This window comes from Rhipicephalus sanguineus, chromosome 1 (assembly GCF_013339695.2).
Source record: "Rhipicephalus sanguineus isolate Rsan-2018 chromosome 1, BIME_Rsan_1.4, whole genome shotgun sequence".
Lineage (NCBI taxonomy): Eukaryota > Metazoa > Arthropoda > Arachnida > Ixodida > Ixodidae > Rhipicephalus > Rhipicephalus sanguineus.
The window spans coordinates 201,461,359-201,479,236 of record NC_051176.1 but is presented as its reverse complement, the minus strand read 5'-3'; the positions used below and the strand labels follow the sequence as shown (position 1 = coordinate 201,479,236).

The following is a 17,878-nucleotide window of genomic DNA, read 5'->3' as shown; positions in this document are numbered from 1 at the left end:
GTCCGCCTTCGACTTCCTTATTCATATACATGTAAAAGGGCGGAAATACTTTTATGAGACAACCGCCGTACCAATCTGAATAAAATTTGTTGCATTTCAGAGAGAAAAAATTAAATTCTACTGGCTCTAGGAAGCAAGATATTCACTTAAGCTGGACTTGAAGTATTTCTACAAAAGTTTGCTTGAGTTAGAGTTTAAAAAAAATTTATGTGCGACGTTTTTCATATATATGAAGGAAAGAAGGTGACTTTTAAGAGCTCGTTTTTCTTTTTTATTAGACACAATATTAATATCGGTCCCTGCCGGCGGCAAGTTATATTTTCGTCCACTTTACTTTCTTCACATTTACAGGGGTGCAACAGCTGCGCCAATTGCCCCAATTTGATACAATTCCTTATTTTTGCGCCAAGCTGAGCCAAAACCGTGAAACTTCTTGAAATTGAGCCACGCTGCGCCAAAATGCCCGACCAGCTTCAAAATTTTCTCAGTTGCGCAAATTTTAGCGAGAAATGGAGGCCGCGTTGGTCATCTGCAGTGTGGGAATCATCATCCAATGCAGACCGTAACCCTTCCCGCGAAAAGAAAAAAAAAAAACTAGTCACAGTTTCACCGCAAGGGCGAAGCATTGAATGCGATAGCAACAAATTGTAATGTTATCCGAAGTGAGGCTGGCAGCAAACTTTTGTATCCGATCTCACGTAACTCTACAAAACGTTGGTGTAAGAGAATACAGCCGCTCCAGGGAAAGATGCTCTTTCTGCACAGTGTCTTACATTGAGAGCGCAGCACGTAGAACGGTATAGACCCTTTCGCTGTTTACAAACAAAGCTGCTGGACGGCTTCCGGTTTTATGCGCCGACGCATCCGAGTAGCGTTGGCGGGAAACAAAAGCCTTAGCGAGTAACCGACACATTTTCAACACTTTTCTCCCGGTGTCTGGCCAAATATTTTAAATAAATACTTTTCTAAACTGCACACGCAACGTTACAAGATTTAGTCCTTCACTTTAAGCGCCTTCTTTTTACCCGAAAGCGGAAAAATAGTCTTTCCTTACTCTGGCACAACTTCAAAAGCACGCTTTCTGCTTCGGCGTTAGATAGTGACAATTGAAGTGACCGGAAGTTTCTTGGGATGCAACACGTGCTGCTGCTATCGCAATCTTGAAAGCGACCGAAAAGGCGAATACGAGGCGCCCGCTGATGGCTGCCGAGATAGCGCGCGCGCCAGCGTTCGCCATTGCGCCATCTGAGTCAAAGTTCAAAGTTTCTGCTCGAATGACTACCCCCCTCGCGTCTTTTCATGCTCGTTCAAGACGTGCGGGGCGCCTCTCTGCGTCAATGGTAGGCCTCCCGAGCGGAGTGATGTTACTGCATGCGCCCTCCAAGCGACGGAGATGGGCTGGCTTGTTTGATCTCTGCTTCAGCCGCGTTCGTCGCCCGCACTTGCGTGGTTTTACCCGCAGTAGAACATACTGTGCCCAGGGGGGGGGGGGATGTTATCAATTTGGACTTTATAAGCCCGTCGAGAGTGTCCATATAATTGCTATCGCAATAAAAAAGGACAGTAGTTCTCAAATCTCCTGATGCTTGTTTTATATCGTGCAGAACGCTTTTTGAGCCACTTTTGCCGCGATACACTAGTGTTCTGCGGAAAAGCGTACTGAGATTTAGAAGGGGCTATTAGTACTAGCTGTCAGGGACACAACACATTTTGTTCCTGAATTACTCATTCGTGCACGCGCCGTGGAATTACGAGCATTAGTAGGATCGCTGACGTCTAAAAATTATTGGCAATGATTTGGAGCTGCCGTGTATGGCGTTTCTGCGCCCTTGAGAAACAACAGACAAAAATATACGCCAGTTTTCTTTTTTAGCCACCCCCACTTGCTCATGCTTTACGAATCTCCCGAATTTCGAGGTTGCCAGGTTCGCAGGTCCACATTAGCATTTGCAGTACCTGTCGAATTATTTGACAGGCCCTGCAAATGCTAACGTGGACTTATTTATCCTTCGCACTGTGGGGTGGCTTAACACACTGCTTTTATTGAAATAGTGCACGTGTTCACGTGGACTGTGCACGAATTAGCTGATGTCGAATGGTTTGTACGTATTTTTGTTTTGTTTTCTAAAAGTAAGCCTTCTTTTTTATACTGCTCTCAATTTGGGAGTTCGGGCTAAAAAATTCTGTTTTTTTTTTTTCGCAACCTGCTCCAAATTTTGATTTTGTGCTCCAAAAGCAACATTTTGCTGCTCCAAAAATTGCTCCAAATCCTATTTCGGCTGTTGCACCCCTGCATTTATATCCCAATTAATACAAATAACATCCCCTATACTTTCCTTGGTATTATTGTCTGTTAGTTCTCATTAATATTGTGTCTAATAAAGAAAAACGAGCCCTTAAAAGTCACCTTCTTCATTCATAGCGAGGGTCTCGTTCTGGCAGACTTGGTGCCTTCAGGTAGTATGCGAGGGATTATTGGTCAGCTGCCAGCTCGTAAAAAGATCACGTGCTACGTGACGCAAAAAGGGGAAAAAAGAAGTGTTCCACACTCGCCGCCATGGCTGCGATCGGCGCTGACTAACACTCCTAGGTTTAAATGCACATATATACCCTATAAAAATGGACGGGGGGATGACCGCCGCCGTAGCTCAGTGGTAGATCATCGGACGAGTTATTCGAAGGTCGCAGGTTCGGTCCCTATCGGCGGCAAGTTATCTTTTCGTCCATTTTACTTTCTTCACATTTATATCCCAATTATTACAAATAACATCCGCTATACTTTCCTTGGCATTATTATCTGTTAGTTCTCATTAATACTGTTTTCAATATGTGTAACTCCTCAGCAAGAAGAGAGATCACAGTTTTGTAAGCTGCACCTGTTAGACCATCTATAGCGAACAAATGTTATGTATGAGTTAATTTACTCAAAATGGGTATTGTGATTACCAGAGGCCGGATTTTTGGGCGTTAAAAAAGCGCGTTTTAGGCGCCAAAAATAGGCCGGCAAAACAACGTTTTAGGCCTCCAACGTCGTAAATATAGGCACAATAATTTTTTGCATAAACGCAAACAACTTACGTGCGCGACCTGCATCTATAGCAGGAAAGCAAGAAATTTTATTGGTTATGATGGCACAAAGGCGCCAACAGTTGAACACAGCCGTGCAATTCCCCCACGGTGCGCAGAACACGGTCTCTCCTTTTATTCTGTAGCATGGTGAGTCAAGTGTCCACTGTCGAATCAACGAGCTCCTGGGCCTCTTTCGTTTCGGCATGGCTGGGAAAGGCAGCAGGTAGCCAGACCGCTAAAAGACCAGAATGGAGGGATGCCTCGTGTTGGCCGGGTCGAATCGCGTAGGGACGATTTCTCCCTTGCCAGTGAACTCCTTAAAAAGTAAATTACAAACAAAACAAAAACCGCGTGCTCACCACATTTTTCTCTCTTCCTTGGCTCTCTGCGGCTTCGCTTTCGCCAACCGCTAGCGCCATGTCAGTTCGGTGGCGTATGCTAACCGGTGCGTCCCATTTCGCTGCTGCTAGCGGTTGTTTTCCGGAAGTCGGCTGAACTAGAGGTCTAGGTTGAACCCCATAGAGTTCCGAACTCTTAATTTGCCCGGCAACATGAAACTTCACTCGAATGCGAAACTTGAGGCTAATTTGTGTTCATAGGCCCCGATTTTTAATAGGCATTTATGGGCACTTATAGGCATTTAGGCACAAATGCCAAAAATAGGCATTTTTAGGCACTATAAAAGTACTATAAAAGCCATTCTTAACCTCTAATTCATGCACACATATCAAAGTGGGGGGACAGGAGCGCAAGGAACAAAATATGCGCTTGCCTAAAATCCGGTCTCCAGTGATTACGAACGCTTTGCGAAAGTCCAACGCACGTATTGGCAGTAGACTTCGGAGCCGTGTGAAAATTTTTCTTGCTTTAGACGCATTATTAGTTACAGCATGACCAGGGTTTGGGGGACATTAGAGTTACTGTATATGCTACCTTTAGGTAGCAGAGTTGCGCATCTGTTTTCCAAACGCCGCTAGCAACCATGCATTGCGGAGAAGCTGACGCTCGGGCCAATTTTTGTATTTCTCGACGCCGCCGCTGCAGCTCACTCAATTAACACTAGTCATCGACAGCCAATGTTTATCGCCGGCCTTCGACACGCCAGACATGTTTATCGGCGACGCGGTAGACATGTCGCCTGCAAAAATGGAGTGCGACTTCACCGCATAGCTGTGGTTGCTAGCCGGACCTATGCGCTACTCTGCTACCTAAAGGTAGCGTATATAGTGACTCTAGGGGACATGTGCACGTAGCGCCATCTCTCGCAGGTGACTGCGGTGGCCTGCAGTAACTGAATGGGAAATAGGCGAAAAAAATTATATCTGGCGAAACAAGCTAGTTACCGTAAACGACTCCCGGTTCTATATAGCAGAGACTAATTCGAACATTCTGTTAAAATTACAGTGCCGCACTACAAACCGCGTGGCTTCCCAGAGTGTTTAATATATTACAATGGGGCCCCATGTGTTTCTAATGGGCGGTGTTCAATTGTCCTGGGAAGCCACACGCTTTCTAGTGCTATACTGCAATTTTACCAAAATGTTTCAGTAGGTCTCTGCTGTATAGAACCCGGAGTTGTTTTTGATAACTAGCTTTTTTCAAGAGATATGATTTTTTTTTCGCCTATTTCTCATTCGTTCCTTTCGCCTATTTGCCATCGTTCTTTATTGCTGCTATACAACCGTAAACTTTGCCCGCGAGGTCTTCTTTTCTTTTCTTTTTTTGTAGTTCTAAAGAATCTTTCTAAAAGTATTGACACCTTATTACACCTATTTCTTAGGTTCTAAGCTTGATCCGATCACTTTATGTCATATATATATATATATATATATATATATATATATATAGAGGAGTGCTTTTTCCAACGTAAGCTGTCGCAGGGCTTGTTTAGGCTCCACTGACACGAGTTATTCGTGTGCAGCTGGCTTCCTGCAGCTGGTATGGGCCAGGGGCGCTGCTAACCAGGCCAACCTGACCAGCGTGCTATGGCCTGCCGATGACCAACCTCGCACCGTCGAGCTGTGGTACTATGGAGACAGGACAGAACACGGAATGCTTAATGTCTACCTCGTGGACAAAGCAGGCTCGCAGCTGGCGAAGATCTGGACACTGCCGAACACTACTGAGCCTCGCACGTGGTCCTTGGCTCGTGCAGAAATTCCCGATCAAAGCATGGACTTTAAGGTAAAAGCAATATCGAGAGCGATGGACGCCCGTGACTGCACTGTTTTAGTCGCCAAAAGATGGGACTCTGTTGCTTTTGTAACAATGAAGTTTGCTTCTGGTTCAGCAGCCACAACCTTAATGATTGCTCCACCGTGAGTAAAATGCCGTTTTACATGCACTGTCGTGCTTTTATGCATTATAAGGTATTATCATGCAAATTTTGCGGACAACAGTCTTACTAGTGCCTCTGCATAAACAGCTATACTGAAACAAAATTATTTTACCAGCTCTTTCATGTATGCATACATACGTACTTTAGGACAGCTTTCAAAAGGTTGATATTACAGACTGGTCAAATCTCTTCAAATGAGAGCTGACAATTCTGCAGCTTCTGGGCGAAAAATGTCTTAAGAACTGCCGCGTTACACTTACTGTAGTCGCATGAGTGCTTGCCCAAGAGTATCGTAACATCGGAACGTGTTAAGTGAAGTACTTACTACGGCTGGTACCATATGCCAATGTGATTGATGTTGCGAACAACGCGTGGTACGTGGACTAGCAGATGGTATACGAGTGTATGTGTGGTCTGCTCTCGTACCTCTGCAAGATCATCTTGCAGGTAATTAATCGCATCGTCTTATTGCAGGTGGTGATAGAGGGCAAGTTTGGCCCACTTTCTAACGTCAACTCTGTGATTGCTGTGGACAACGTGCTCCTTGACTTGTCTCTACTTGTTCATGTGGCTGACTGTGATTTCGACCAAGATCTTTGCGGATACGTCAGTAGATCTGAGTCGGACTTTCGGTGGATTGTGGGCACTGGTCGTGTGCTTAGAAGACAACCGCATGCCCCAGCCTACAATCTTATTTCTTCCGGTGAGACAGCTGCCAAGGAGCAAGCATTCCGCTGAAACCATTGTTATTGTGTCTTTACACATGAGGGCGTACCGGCTCATTATGGCATATATGTTATACGTACGTTAGGATCTATGAGCAACATGAATAGTTAGCACTTAGCATTTATTAAAGAAGCACTGACACAAAAGTTTGAAGGCGATATAACTTGTGAGCTGGATTTGTGTGGACACACACGCATCATCTACAATATATGAACGCCTAATGTAGCATAGAACTTAAAATCAATTAAAGTTTGTGCCGCGCAACTGCACGCGAAACGAAGCACCTCGCGACATCGACATAAACTTGATTTAAATGTAAACAACCGTAAACAAGCGTAAACTGCCAACCTCTATCACGTGTTTGTGCTGGCTGCCATTTTCCTTGCGCGCGCTCTCTCCCGCAGTTGTCAACGAGGCGCTCACATGCACAGGACGCCGCGCTCGCGGCGAGCGCGTCACCGTTTTGTGTGCTCAGCACACGAAACAGTGACGCATTTCTGGGTCCCGTCTCTCTCGGCGCTCTCTGAAAGCGAAACTGCGACTGGGTGCTAGGAAGACCTTTCCCAATAATTAACCGTCGCACTTTCGAGCAAGCGAGACTTCCAACCGTGACAAGTGGGTCTTTAGCTACTTATTGCAACAGAAAAAAACCAGATGCAAAATTTTTCTGTCAGTCCTCCTTTAAGTACTTTATATGTGGCACAAAAATCTGTACCGATGAATATAACTGGGCTCATAAACTTATTAACCATTACATTAGTTTAACCCATTCCCTGGAGGCATCAACACATAATATTATTAGCCAAACAAGAGTCATATGTCAAGTATTAGTATAGTACTGTACACAAGCTATGTTAAGTTTGCGTCGGTTGTCTACTACAGTAACATGGTGGTGCCTGAGGAAGGTAAATGCAGTCGGAGACTGCACATAACTAGTCGGTGTTTATGAAATATGCAGATGATGATGCGCATCTCTCTGTTAGGTGCAGGTAATCCTGGCCGATTCGCCTACGTGGACACTACAGTACCCACAAACAATTCGGTCACACCGACAGCCACCCTCCGCAGCGCCGATTTCAGCTGCAAGGGCAATGAAACATTGGCTGTACGCTATTTCAGGAACGGAACAGGTAAATATAGTCAAAATGTGAATCTGCATGACGGATTATCACAATGGTATACTCGGATTTTTCTGAGCTATAGCTCAGAGCTGATGTCCGCAACTGATTTTGCATGGTCGATTGGGTACGGAGGGTCGAGTCCAATCGGTTCGAATTGTTTCAGTTCGGCCGGGTCAAGTGCGGTCCCGAGGTTAGTCGGTTGGTCGTACCACGTGGTTATTGACCCGAACGTGCACAGTGAACTGCAGAGGCTAGGTGCACATACGACACCGCGCCGAGGCTCGTGGCGATCAGGTCATTACGGCATCTCCACAGGGCTGGCTTGTACTGCATGTTCATTGCATCATTTCCCGCTATGCAGCGACGATATAAAGCGAAGCAAGACAGTGGACTCGGTTTCAATTATATCTTATGAGCTAATAAACACAAGATGAGCGTGTGCGTTAGTGCGTTCGCCTTTTTAAAACAACACGCCTGTGCTACCACACCGAGGCTAGTGGCATCTGAGGAGCTTCACCAGGTTGGCACACAAGAGGGTAGAAATTTGAGGAAATGGGCTTTGGCATGGTGGGTGTGAGATCCGGAGGAAGTCCTCGGTGGGGATTATTGTTATTCAATTCACACGCACAATTGCAAAAAACGAAAGAAAAGTATGACGTGAATATAGGCTATAGCAGCCGTCCGCAGTTATGTCTAATATTCCAGGAGTGTACATCTGCGTTGTTGGGCTGCAGTTCATATAATCCATAACCATATTCACATAATCTACGGTATATTGCAATAGGTTTCATGGGCTCTCCGAAATAATTAACTTAGAAAAACTACAACGGATTTTTTTTTATTTTAGGTTTTCTAATCCTAAAGGTGAGGTGTACTATTGTTCTAGAGTATAAAAAGTTGATATTTAACTGTCACAGTATTATTATTTGTTAAATGAAGGCGTTTAAACTGGTAATACCGAAGGAAAATTGTGGAGGTAAGCGAGGAAATACTAAAGACGCATTTCCTCGTCTGCGGAGAAGTGATCTGATAAGTGGTCCCTTGTGAGCGATAGTAATGAGTCATGCCTAAGTAAGCGGCACATCGCTATGTTTCATAATTTCCCAATGTCCACTCGTTTCCTATATTTAATAAAAGTAGGCGAGTAAATTTATTTATTTTAACCACTGTATATATTTATCTGCAAATATATCTGCGGAGAAACCTAGCGAACCGGCAACAGAAAGCAGTCATCCCGAACCCGTAAGGGGATGCAAATGCTGCTTCACTTGAAATATCTGTTCCAAACCCCCTCCCTCCTCCCCAACCCCATTCCAACAATGCACCCTGTGTATATAAACAAACGCAGTGCTACTTGCGGTATACGCACCTCCTGAGCTTAAATAAATTGAGTGTACTGGCGCGCTTTCCTGCCATTATTGGATTCGGCAGGTGCTCTTTAACTTTGCTAACGCCCCAGTTTTTGTTTCCACGCAGCTTTACAGTCTTTCCAAGTCTACCAGCTGGTAGTAAACAGCGGAGACAAAGGGACGATTCGGCTCCTTCTAGCCGACCTGTCACCAGGCGAGCAATGGCAGCGCGTCGAGCTACCGCTGCACAAGGCCGACCAGAGCCAGCTCGAGTTCACGCTCACGGGTTCCCCCAATAAGAGAGGAGGAGTCGCGGCTATCGCGAGCATCAGTGTCGCATCTTCAGCGAAAGGTGAGGCAGGACGACATGATATTCAGTTAGTGAGCGCAAGCAGCGCCTGAGCAAGTCTTCGTGGGAGGCACGTCCTGATTTCCCATGGAGAACGAGCAAGGCGATCAGCATTTTTGAGCACCGATTGAAAACAAATTGATGCTTGCTTTGGTTGATGTGAGATGTAGCAGCATTCCCGTTTAGCAGGGATGACTATCAACTTTTGTTCTTCGCAAAAAGAATTTTTTAATCGTTTTAGGTGAGATGCACATGTTGGTGGATCTCGGATCAAGAACATGGCAGGCCATGCATGTATTCCACCGTTAAAAAAATGCCATTGGTTGAAGTTTCGTAGTGCCATGATTTTGCTTTTCTGTGGCATTATATAGATGTCTAGACTGTCGCATTCTACTAATACATCTGTTTATTACCTATATATTGTTACAATTCTAACGCGGATTCATCGCAGCCCCTCTGAAGCGAGTCTGCGTGGCATTGTTTTACACTACTCTAAGTATTGTGGGGGTGCCATTTCTCATTAAAAAAAAAAAAAAAGCTTACAATTTCGGCTGAGCATCTGTTACATTGTCGTGGATAAAGCGATCGTTTATTCTGATTTTTGATGAGCGTGGCGCTTTGTCAGGCTTTTTTTAACGTAATTTTATACCGTCACATTGTTTACCCGGTCTGATCGTTGACTGTTAAAAGTGGCTGTTTCCTTGCGCGCGTGGTGTGAGAACGATTGCAAAACCTCTTTTCGAAGCAGTATAGAGCAATATTCGTTTACTTAATAACTTATCTTTATGTAATAACAAAACGTCAATATCGGTGACAGCGCTGTCCTAAACATCTTGCGTCAGCTCGCCGCAGCGGCTGTTTACTTTCAAGTGATCTGTGCGACAAGTCTTAGTCTGCGAAACACGGCGATGTGAGAACACGGGACACCTAGCTTTATATAAATAAATAAGTAAATAAATAAATAAATAGAACACTTCCAAGCCGCTGTGGAGCTCCTAGGCAACACCCCCTACAATCAGTTTGATGTGCATGCGAATCGCGTGTGCCCTAATGGGGGGGGGGGGGGGGGGACAAGACCACAACCATGTCCCTGGTTACTCCGAACACAGTTGTAAAACGCTCACCATCTGCAGTGGCGCTAAAAACAACAAAAAAAAAATACAAGCGAGGACTTTTGGGCTCGTGACGTTCTCATGACCTCACAGAATGGGCATGGCGACTTATGGCACCGCGACAGGGAGCCTGATCATATGGGACGTGGCGAAATAGGTAACCCTGAAAACCGGAAAGAATGACGTCCTTAAAAGGCCGTCGCTTGCACATGCCTAGCCGAAATAACTTCTCTTAACTGCCGCTTTGTAAACGTAACCATCTAAGAGCCTTTAAAACGAGTTTTCTGAAAAAACATCGTGAATTCAAACCCGCAAGCTGGCGTGACTGTCACTCATCTATTTATAGTTTGTCGCCTGTGGGGGGACGTTTCTGCAATCTCGCAGTACATGCGATCAATTCGACGCAATACCCTTATCAGCCTTTTCAACAGATGTGCATGTAGCGAAAAGGAGACTACTTATCTTTTCGTTATCGCAATAATGGATATATTGCTAGTGTTTTACATCATCAGGACAGAACGATGGGCGTAGATCCAGCTTCTTCATCAGAGAAAGCGTTCAAAGAAAAGCACTTACGGTGCGAATCCATTTAACGTCGTCACAAGACATTACATTATCAACTTGTCCTCACAATTATTCAGAAATCAAATTTGATAAAAAATGATGTGATTCTACGTAGTAAAATCAAGATATTATTATAACGCATGCCGTAGGAGGGAGCTTCAAATTAATTTTGATCCCTTATAGTATTCTTTAACGTATACACAGAATGCACGGTACGCGGACTTGTTCTCATTCGATCGCCATCGAAATGCGACCGTCGCGGCCGGGATTTAATAGTGTGCCCGCGGGCTTAGCCATTGAACTTGTGTGTAACACTGTTATGCAAACTATAGGATATTTGCGAACAAAGTGGAATCTATAATTTACATCTGCCCACCGTCACTGAACTGGCGCTGCACCATGTCGTCCGCGCTACCGAGACACTACCACGCCTGCATTTTCTACTGCATGAATGCAGTAGAATCGTAAACTCGTGCACAACCAGCCCTGCTCGGAATTAAGCAGAAAAGCACAGAGCAGGCAACGCGTAGCCCTGTGAAGCCGAGGACAAAAGCGCTGCACTCCCTGAACTAGAGCAGAGAGCGCAGTGAAATTAGAGACCTGTAGAGTTTTGAGTATGCACCAGTCGAGCGTGCGCACAATATTTGTCGTAGTTTTGGTTTTATAATTCGCTACCAATTCTCCGCTCTTGTATATCGGTCATTCACCGAGTGGAACGCAATACCTGTCAATATTCTCACGCTAACATAGCAATTTTTAAAATAACTATTAGTGGGCTTCATAGTGTGTGTCTCTATATTTGTGTCTCGGTGTATGTGCATTTACTCGTAGATGACACGCTAAATCATACCCCGTATGTATTTTACGTTCTTGTTCGTGGCATTTGATATGTAGCATATAAATCCTGATTTCATCCACTTGTCCCTGTGCATTGTCCATTTTGACCATCGAAATGCTTAAGTAAAAAAAAATACTTAACTAAAAACCAAACTCGTTTTTTATTATACAAATAAATTTCTGTAGTGAGAGATATGCAAATTCTTAATGTCAATAAGTTTTAAGCATGGAGTTCAAGAACTCCATTGAAATAAAATAAACGAAATCAAATCTCACATTTTCTGAATGTACTCTGTCGCGATCAAAGGCAAGCCTTTTCCATTTTCTGAATTATAAACGTTGCGCTCAATTGGTTAATTAACAGGTTCTGTTTCAAAATGTCGCAAAGACAACTCAGTCGATGTTTCTCAATTGCAGGTGGGCCAGAAACACCAGAGGAACCAATTCCAGGTGAATGAACGTAACACTAAATATTGCATGGCAACTGTGTGTGTAATCACCATCGGCTTTTCGTGTCTGTTGACGCGTAGAAGTGCTCTAAGCGACCTTAATTTTGTTCGAGCAAGCTGCCTATAAATTATACGATAGTTCTCAGCTGAGCTTGTTGGCTTGCTCAACAGGCACTTTTTTATAGAATACGGACGGAAGACAACATCAGCAATGTGTTGTCTCCGTCCGTCTTTTTAATATGAGCGCCTGCTCATTTCCAGGAAATAAGTACTTATAACGGGCGTGGTCTATCTTCTTCACCATGTCGTCCAACGTTTATCCAGCCATGAGGCTCTATGCCGCATCGTTCCTGAATCAGTGAAGCTCCCTGTAGTCGCCACCAGCTTTCAAAGAGCCCATACGCTGATTGCAGGAAAAGTTCGGGAGTCAGCTGATTGTTTAGTTGCCTGTGAGACTACAAAAGATGAGAGTGTGTGATATTGAGTGAAATGGTGCGAGATGATGGGACGCAGTGAGGAAATATCTCATGCGATATATCCAAATAAACAGAATAAATATGTCACAAGCGGGGAGCTGCGCGCATCATAAGGTTTAGGATGACAAGAGGCGCAGTTACACGACAACCTTCTGTCTTATAAATAAATATTGTGACATGTAGCTCGACAAGCGCCCAAGTGTAAATCCACTCTAAATACACGAATTCGGTATTAGACGAGTTTCCTTTTCGCTTTTTTTTTTAAATTTTAGAACTAGTTTTCAGGCAGCACGAAGGAGCAAGCTGGAAGCTATGACACGCACAGAGTGTTTCATGTGTGTCACTTAAAGTGTGACGCATTGAAAAAGTCGCTTTAGAATATTTTAGTCTTACATAGATGTCCGTGTTTCGAAACAGTCGTGTTAATTCTAGCCGTGTTAATTTCGCACAGCTCTTTTTTTTTTAATTGCATGTTAGTGCATGGCGGTTTCGACATATAACAAATGCCATTTGCCCTCTTTATAAGGACAGCAAGGTCGCCTGTCTTGACTCGTTCACGTGGATTCTCGCAGATCTTTCGTGCGCGTTTGACAATGGCAGCTATTGCCTCTGGAAGCCGGACACGAATTCAAAAGGACAGCCGCAGTGGGAACTCAGCGACCCGGCTACAGGACAACCCACTTTCCCACTGTTCGATCATTCAATGAGGAACTCAAGTGGTAAGAATATTTTAGACCATTACGGAGACGTTGTCACACGTCGCATTTTGAAAACTTATAAGTTTTCAAATACCCTTCCATCGTTATCATGTAAGTTCTATCACCCTTATATAATGTATATATTATGTAGCCGCGATAGAACTGGGTTTAACAGACGTGCTAATGCGCTCAATGGTTTGAACAAACCAACTATATAATTCCTTGTCGAAGGCCTTGACTCTTTGAGAAAAACATCTATTTTCATTTTTTATTTTCGGTAAAACACTACCTTCCATCAAGATTTCAAGGGGGGGGGGGGTCCCTAGCCCCCCTCATCCCCCTTCCCCCCTTGGCTACGGGCCTGATGGAGGCACAGCATCAGCTCATAAGTACAGCGCTTGTCCTCGTGTTTTCTATTTCTGTGACTCTGGCTATGTGACTTTAATGTTGTAGGTGATTAGGTGATTAAGGAATATAATTCCTCTTTCTTTTTATTTAGGTCGGTTCATTTTTAGCAAAAGCACTGGCTCTACTACGTCCGTGAACCGCATAAAGAGCCTACCTTTGCCACTCCAGCTGTCAACAAGCAGCCTCTGCTTCTCGTTCTGGTATTTCATGCTCACTGATCGCAACAGCAGGTACGCACGTCCTTTATTCTGTAATAGATCTGGCTGCGGGGCAAGGAACAATGCTACAGTTAGGATAGCCGGCTATAACAGCGCTCAGCATATTTCAGACACGTGGAAACCTCCCTTATACCTGTAAAATTGTCTCACCGTTTAGTTATTTAGCCAATCTGCGCTCAACATTACATTGAAAATGCTTTTGAAAGTTTTCTCTCTGTGTGCGTATACGTGTGTTGGTGGGTGCGTGCGCTTACGCGCGCGTAGATATGACAATAAGTTGGAGCGATGCGGGCAATTTCGGTCCACCAGCAGCATCCGTTAAAAACTGTTAGAAGTGTTACTTATGTCAGTTTGTGTTGTGTCAGCATGTTATTCACAGTCCCATTGTGCATGCCTTTTAGGCTATATAGTTCTGTAATTTCTATACTCACTATAAGGCGAATGTACTAATGAGCGTGCAGATGAGCTTAACAGCCACAGTACATTGCAGACGTAACGGAGGTTTCCACGCCGTTGAAAGCTGTTGGGTGTTTTTATCAGCGTCTCTCCTAACTGTAATCATTGTTCCCTTATGCTATAATTAAGCAATATGTTTAACAAACGTGTTCAAAACTTTTTTGGTCCGATGGGCTTACAGGCAGTTGTAGGCGTTCTTCTTTAATCCAGATAGGTTTTTCCTGTCGGGTATCCGAGTGTTTCAGTGGGTCGATCCCTAAGGCTATGTAGTCTAACACAGTGTTCCTCGCAGTGACCTATAGGACGGCATTCGTCACGCACAGCTCTTATCAAGCGCCCACGTAGCTCTACATGTGACATTTAGGCACGCTAGAAGAACGACAATATGGGATCACTTATCGCATGGTCTGGGGTTTTATGTGCCAAAACCACGACATGGTTGCAATTAATGCAAGCCTTAGTGGGTGACTTCGAATTAATTTTCTCTAGTGCGATTCTTTAAAGTACACTAGGGGTGTGTGAATAGTGAAATTTAGAACCGAATCGAATACGAATCGAAAAGTAATCATGCCGAATACGAATACGAATACGAATGGAACACTATTCGAATAGTTTTCGAATAGTAAAGCAGACAGTTTCAAGACAGGTATAGAATTCTACAACTTTTTATTGCAAACAAACATTCACGAACATTCACATATTAGCATTACCGTTACATTTTAACCACATACGAGTAAAATACCACAATTACGTAAACTGAGGTTAGCTCGCATACACTAGTGGCTATAGAGTCCTCGATGCATTTTTTAGCTGTAGGATGACTACAGCAGTAGCTTCAGCAGCTTTTAAATAAGACTAAGACCTAAAAGCTAAATAATGTTTCATGAATCAACATGATGAATCTCACGATAATGTTAGTGGATTGAGGACACATCTGCTTCGACGACACTGGAGTCTAAAGGAAAAATTCCTTCGTTCGGTGATGAGTTAAGCTTCGATAGTCCCCTAAAAGCTTGAACTGCGTGTACTTGACAATTCACTAGTTAAAACAAGAAAAATCGTCATTCGCTCTTCCAACGTGTTCTTCCTTTGGGGTTTTCCCGTCGGAGCTGATTATTCGAAAAGTATTAAAAAAATATTCGATATATGGGATATAAACAATTCGATTAGAGTACCGAATCGAACAGAACGCTATTCGATTCGTTATTTGAAATTTTCTAATATTCGCACAACCCTAAAGTACACCTAAATCTAATTACACGGGTGTTCATTTCGTCCCCATCAAAATGTGGCCCCCGTGCCGGGATTCGAAAACCCTTGTAGTGCGCAGCGAGCTAGAAGAAAAGGGTATAGTACATCAAACGTTCTGCGCACTAAAAAGGTATTCCTTGTCAAAGATGTATTTCTGACCAGCCCAAGCAGCCATCTCGTTGCGAGGATCCAACCCGCGTCCTCGAGCTTACCAGCGCGACACCTGACGTGCTAATTATAAGCTAACACGGCGAGCACTTATCGCTTAATAGGGCTCAGTGGTTATGGTGCTCGGCTCCTGACCCGAAAGACGTGGGTTCCATCCCGGCCGCTGCGGTCGCATTTCAAAGCAGGAGAAATGTACTATGTGGCCCATGTACTGTGCACGTTAAAGAGCCCGAGGTGGTCGAAAATATCGGGAGCCCTCCAATACGGCGTCTCTCATAGCCTTAATCGCTTTGTGACGTTAAACCCCATAAACCAAACCAAACCTTATCGCTTGATACATCGGCTCTCGGATTCTAGGCATGACATACCTGGGTTCTTCCACAAGTGTGCGTTGACTCTAGCAGTGACGCAGATTGGGCTTGCTCAGAGCTAACCGGTAAATCCAGTTGCGGGGTCACTGGTCAAGGCACGGTCTAAACTACAATTAGTAAACAGATGGACATTTTGCAGTTATGCGAAGTGGTGGGCATATGATTAACTGAATGTATTCCAGCAGTGTAAATTGGCAATGTCCCAAATAAACACGTCATAATAACAATTTGTGGCGTACTCTTCGATTAAGAAAATTACCGTGGAGTTTGTGAGTGCCCTTCTATAATTAGCCGCATTTGGTAGCTCTGACCCATAGTTGACGCTTTTTTGACGTATGCGTAAATCTATAGCTGGCGCAACATTTAAAAGAATAAACGTTGTCTGAGGTTCTTAAAGTATTCTTTAGATGACAGCAAAAGGAGAGTGAGTCACCTTACAGTGGTAGTGTTGCTTGCATCTTACATTGGAGGAAAAAATATAATAAAGAAGTTCAAGAAATGAAGCGCAAGAGAGCTAAGGCTGAGGGAGCTTAAGGCATATTAAACTGCATATTCAACAACGATTTCGATTTTCGAAGGTACAAACATTGATAGAGTTGTGGAAGTGGCTTCTTCGGCTGTATTTATGGCATGGAAAGAATACAAAATCAGCACGTTTTTATTCGAAGAAATAATAGTACGTACCTCAAGCGAGAGACCTATGTGGATCCCATACCCAAGAGGAATAGCTTTTGATTGAACCTTTCGTTGCTTCACTATGAAATTCCTCCCACATCGTAAGCATGCGGTACCTGACCGCACGGACAGAGTGGGCGTATCGTACATGCTACATACCAAATCAAATCAATTTCGTCGTGCACTAAGTGTTTCTGGGCGTATTCGCTTGCACCCGTGAACGGCGTGGTCCCGTGCCGCCCGGCTTATTCCTTACGAGTTAAGTGTGTTATGGCGTTAGCCATTCATAGCGGTATATCGACGCTGCTCCGCTTCGCGGTTACGAGCTAGTATACACTCGAGTTCTAATCAAAGTTTCACTTAAGTAGGGTGGTCGATTGGGCTTGTTGGTGATTCATCATCTTAGGTCTACAGCGCAGCCAAAAGACAGGGACAACGATAAAGACGGAGACAAGTGCAGATCATGTTTCACTTCTTATCGAATGCGTTCCTTTTGCGCAAAATTTCTTCCGAGCCCGTATACGTCCTCGATCGAACCATGAAATTATTTTTCCAGCATAAGCGTGACATTGGCACCGTCAAGCTCCCCTTCTTGGCTCGAGTCCGGCGCAAGAACGACCGCATGGACGCCTGCTGTGGTGTACTTCGCAGGATCAGCAGCTTCAATTAGGACTCAGGTCAGCGACGGAATAAGTGACATACGGCCGCGCGCCTGCGTGTATTATGGATACGTGCTTAGTATATTATAGTTCAGTATAATATATTAAGTACGTAGCCGTATGACCATTGGACTCAAGGAGATACGATAAAGCTGATAGCATGTAAAAAGGGAACCGTGTCACATGGCATAGAGCTATGTGCAGCCAGTGGCTTAAAGACATTTGCTATCAAAAGTGCGCAGCTGTTTACAAGTTTTGTATACGTCGTCTTATGTATGCGACAATTAGGAGACAATTCGCAAGTGACCGGTGTGTGCTGTGTGAACATCTTGAACTCTTCCATTATGTGTAGACATTTTGGTCGTGTGAACACTCATGCTTTCCGAACTCACCTATTGCGATAGCAATTATATGGACACTCTCGGCTTCTTTTTGCCGTCACCGGCGCCATCATGTCGCGTATTTATATATATATATATATATATATATATATAAACAATGAAGTGCTAACAAAGGACCCGGAAGTAAAAGTTCAAAAAAATCAAGCACGTAGGAAAAATTCTTCTGTAAAGGACTGACGTTTC

General features: G+C 44.1%; 1 protein-coding gene across 1 annotated transcript in view; it reads left to right on the top strand.

Annotated features, from left to right (window-relative positions):
- LOC119405490 (MAM and LDL-receptor class A domain-containing protein 2) overlaps positions 1–17,878 on the top strand; it is a 79,673-nt gene that overhangs the window by 42,171 nt on the left and 19,624 nt on the right. The window contains exons 21-28 of the mRNA XM_037672327.2: positions 4,991–5,253; positions 5,882–6,110; positions 7,117–7,263; positions 8,731–8,955; positions 11,883–11,915; positions 12,963–13,109; positions 13,588–13,726; positions 17,192–17,312. Of these exons, the coding sequence (XP_037528255.1) occupies positions 4,991–5,253; positions 5,882–6,110; positions 7,117–7,263; positions 8,731–8,955; positions 11,883–11,915; positions 12,963–13,109; positions 13,588–13,726; positions 17,192–17,312 (1,304 nt within the window). The remainder of the gene's footprint in view (positions 1–4,990; positions 5,254–5,881; positions 6,111–7,116; positions 7,264–8,730; positions 8,956–11,882; positions 11,916–12,962; positions 13,110–13,587; positions 13,727–17,191; positions 17,313–17,878) is intronic.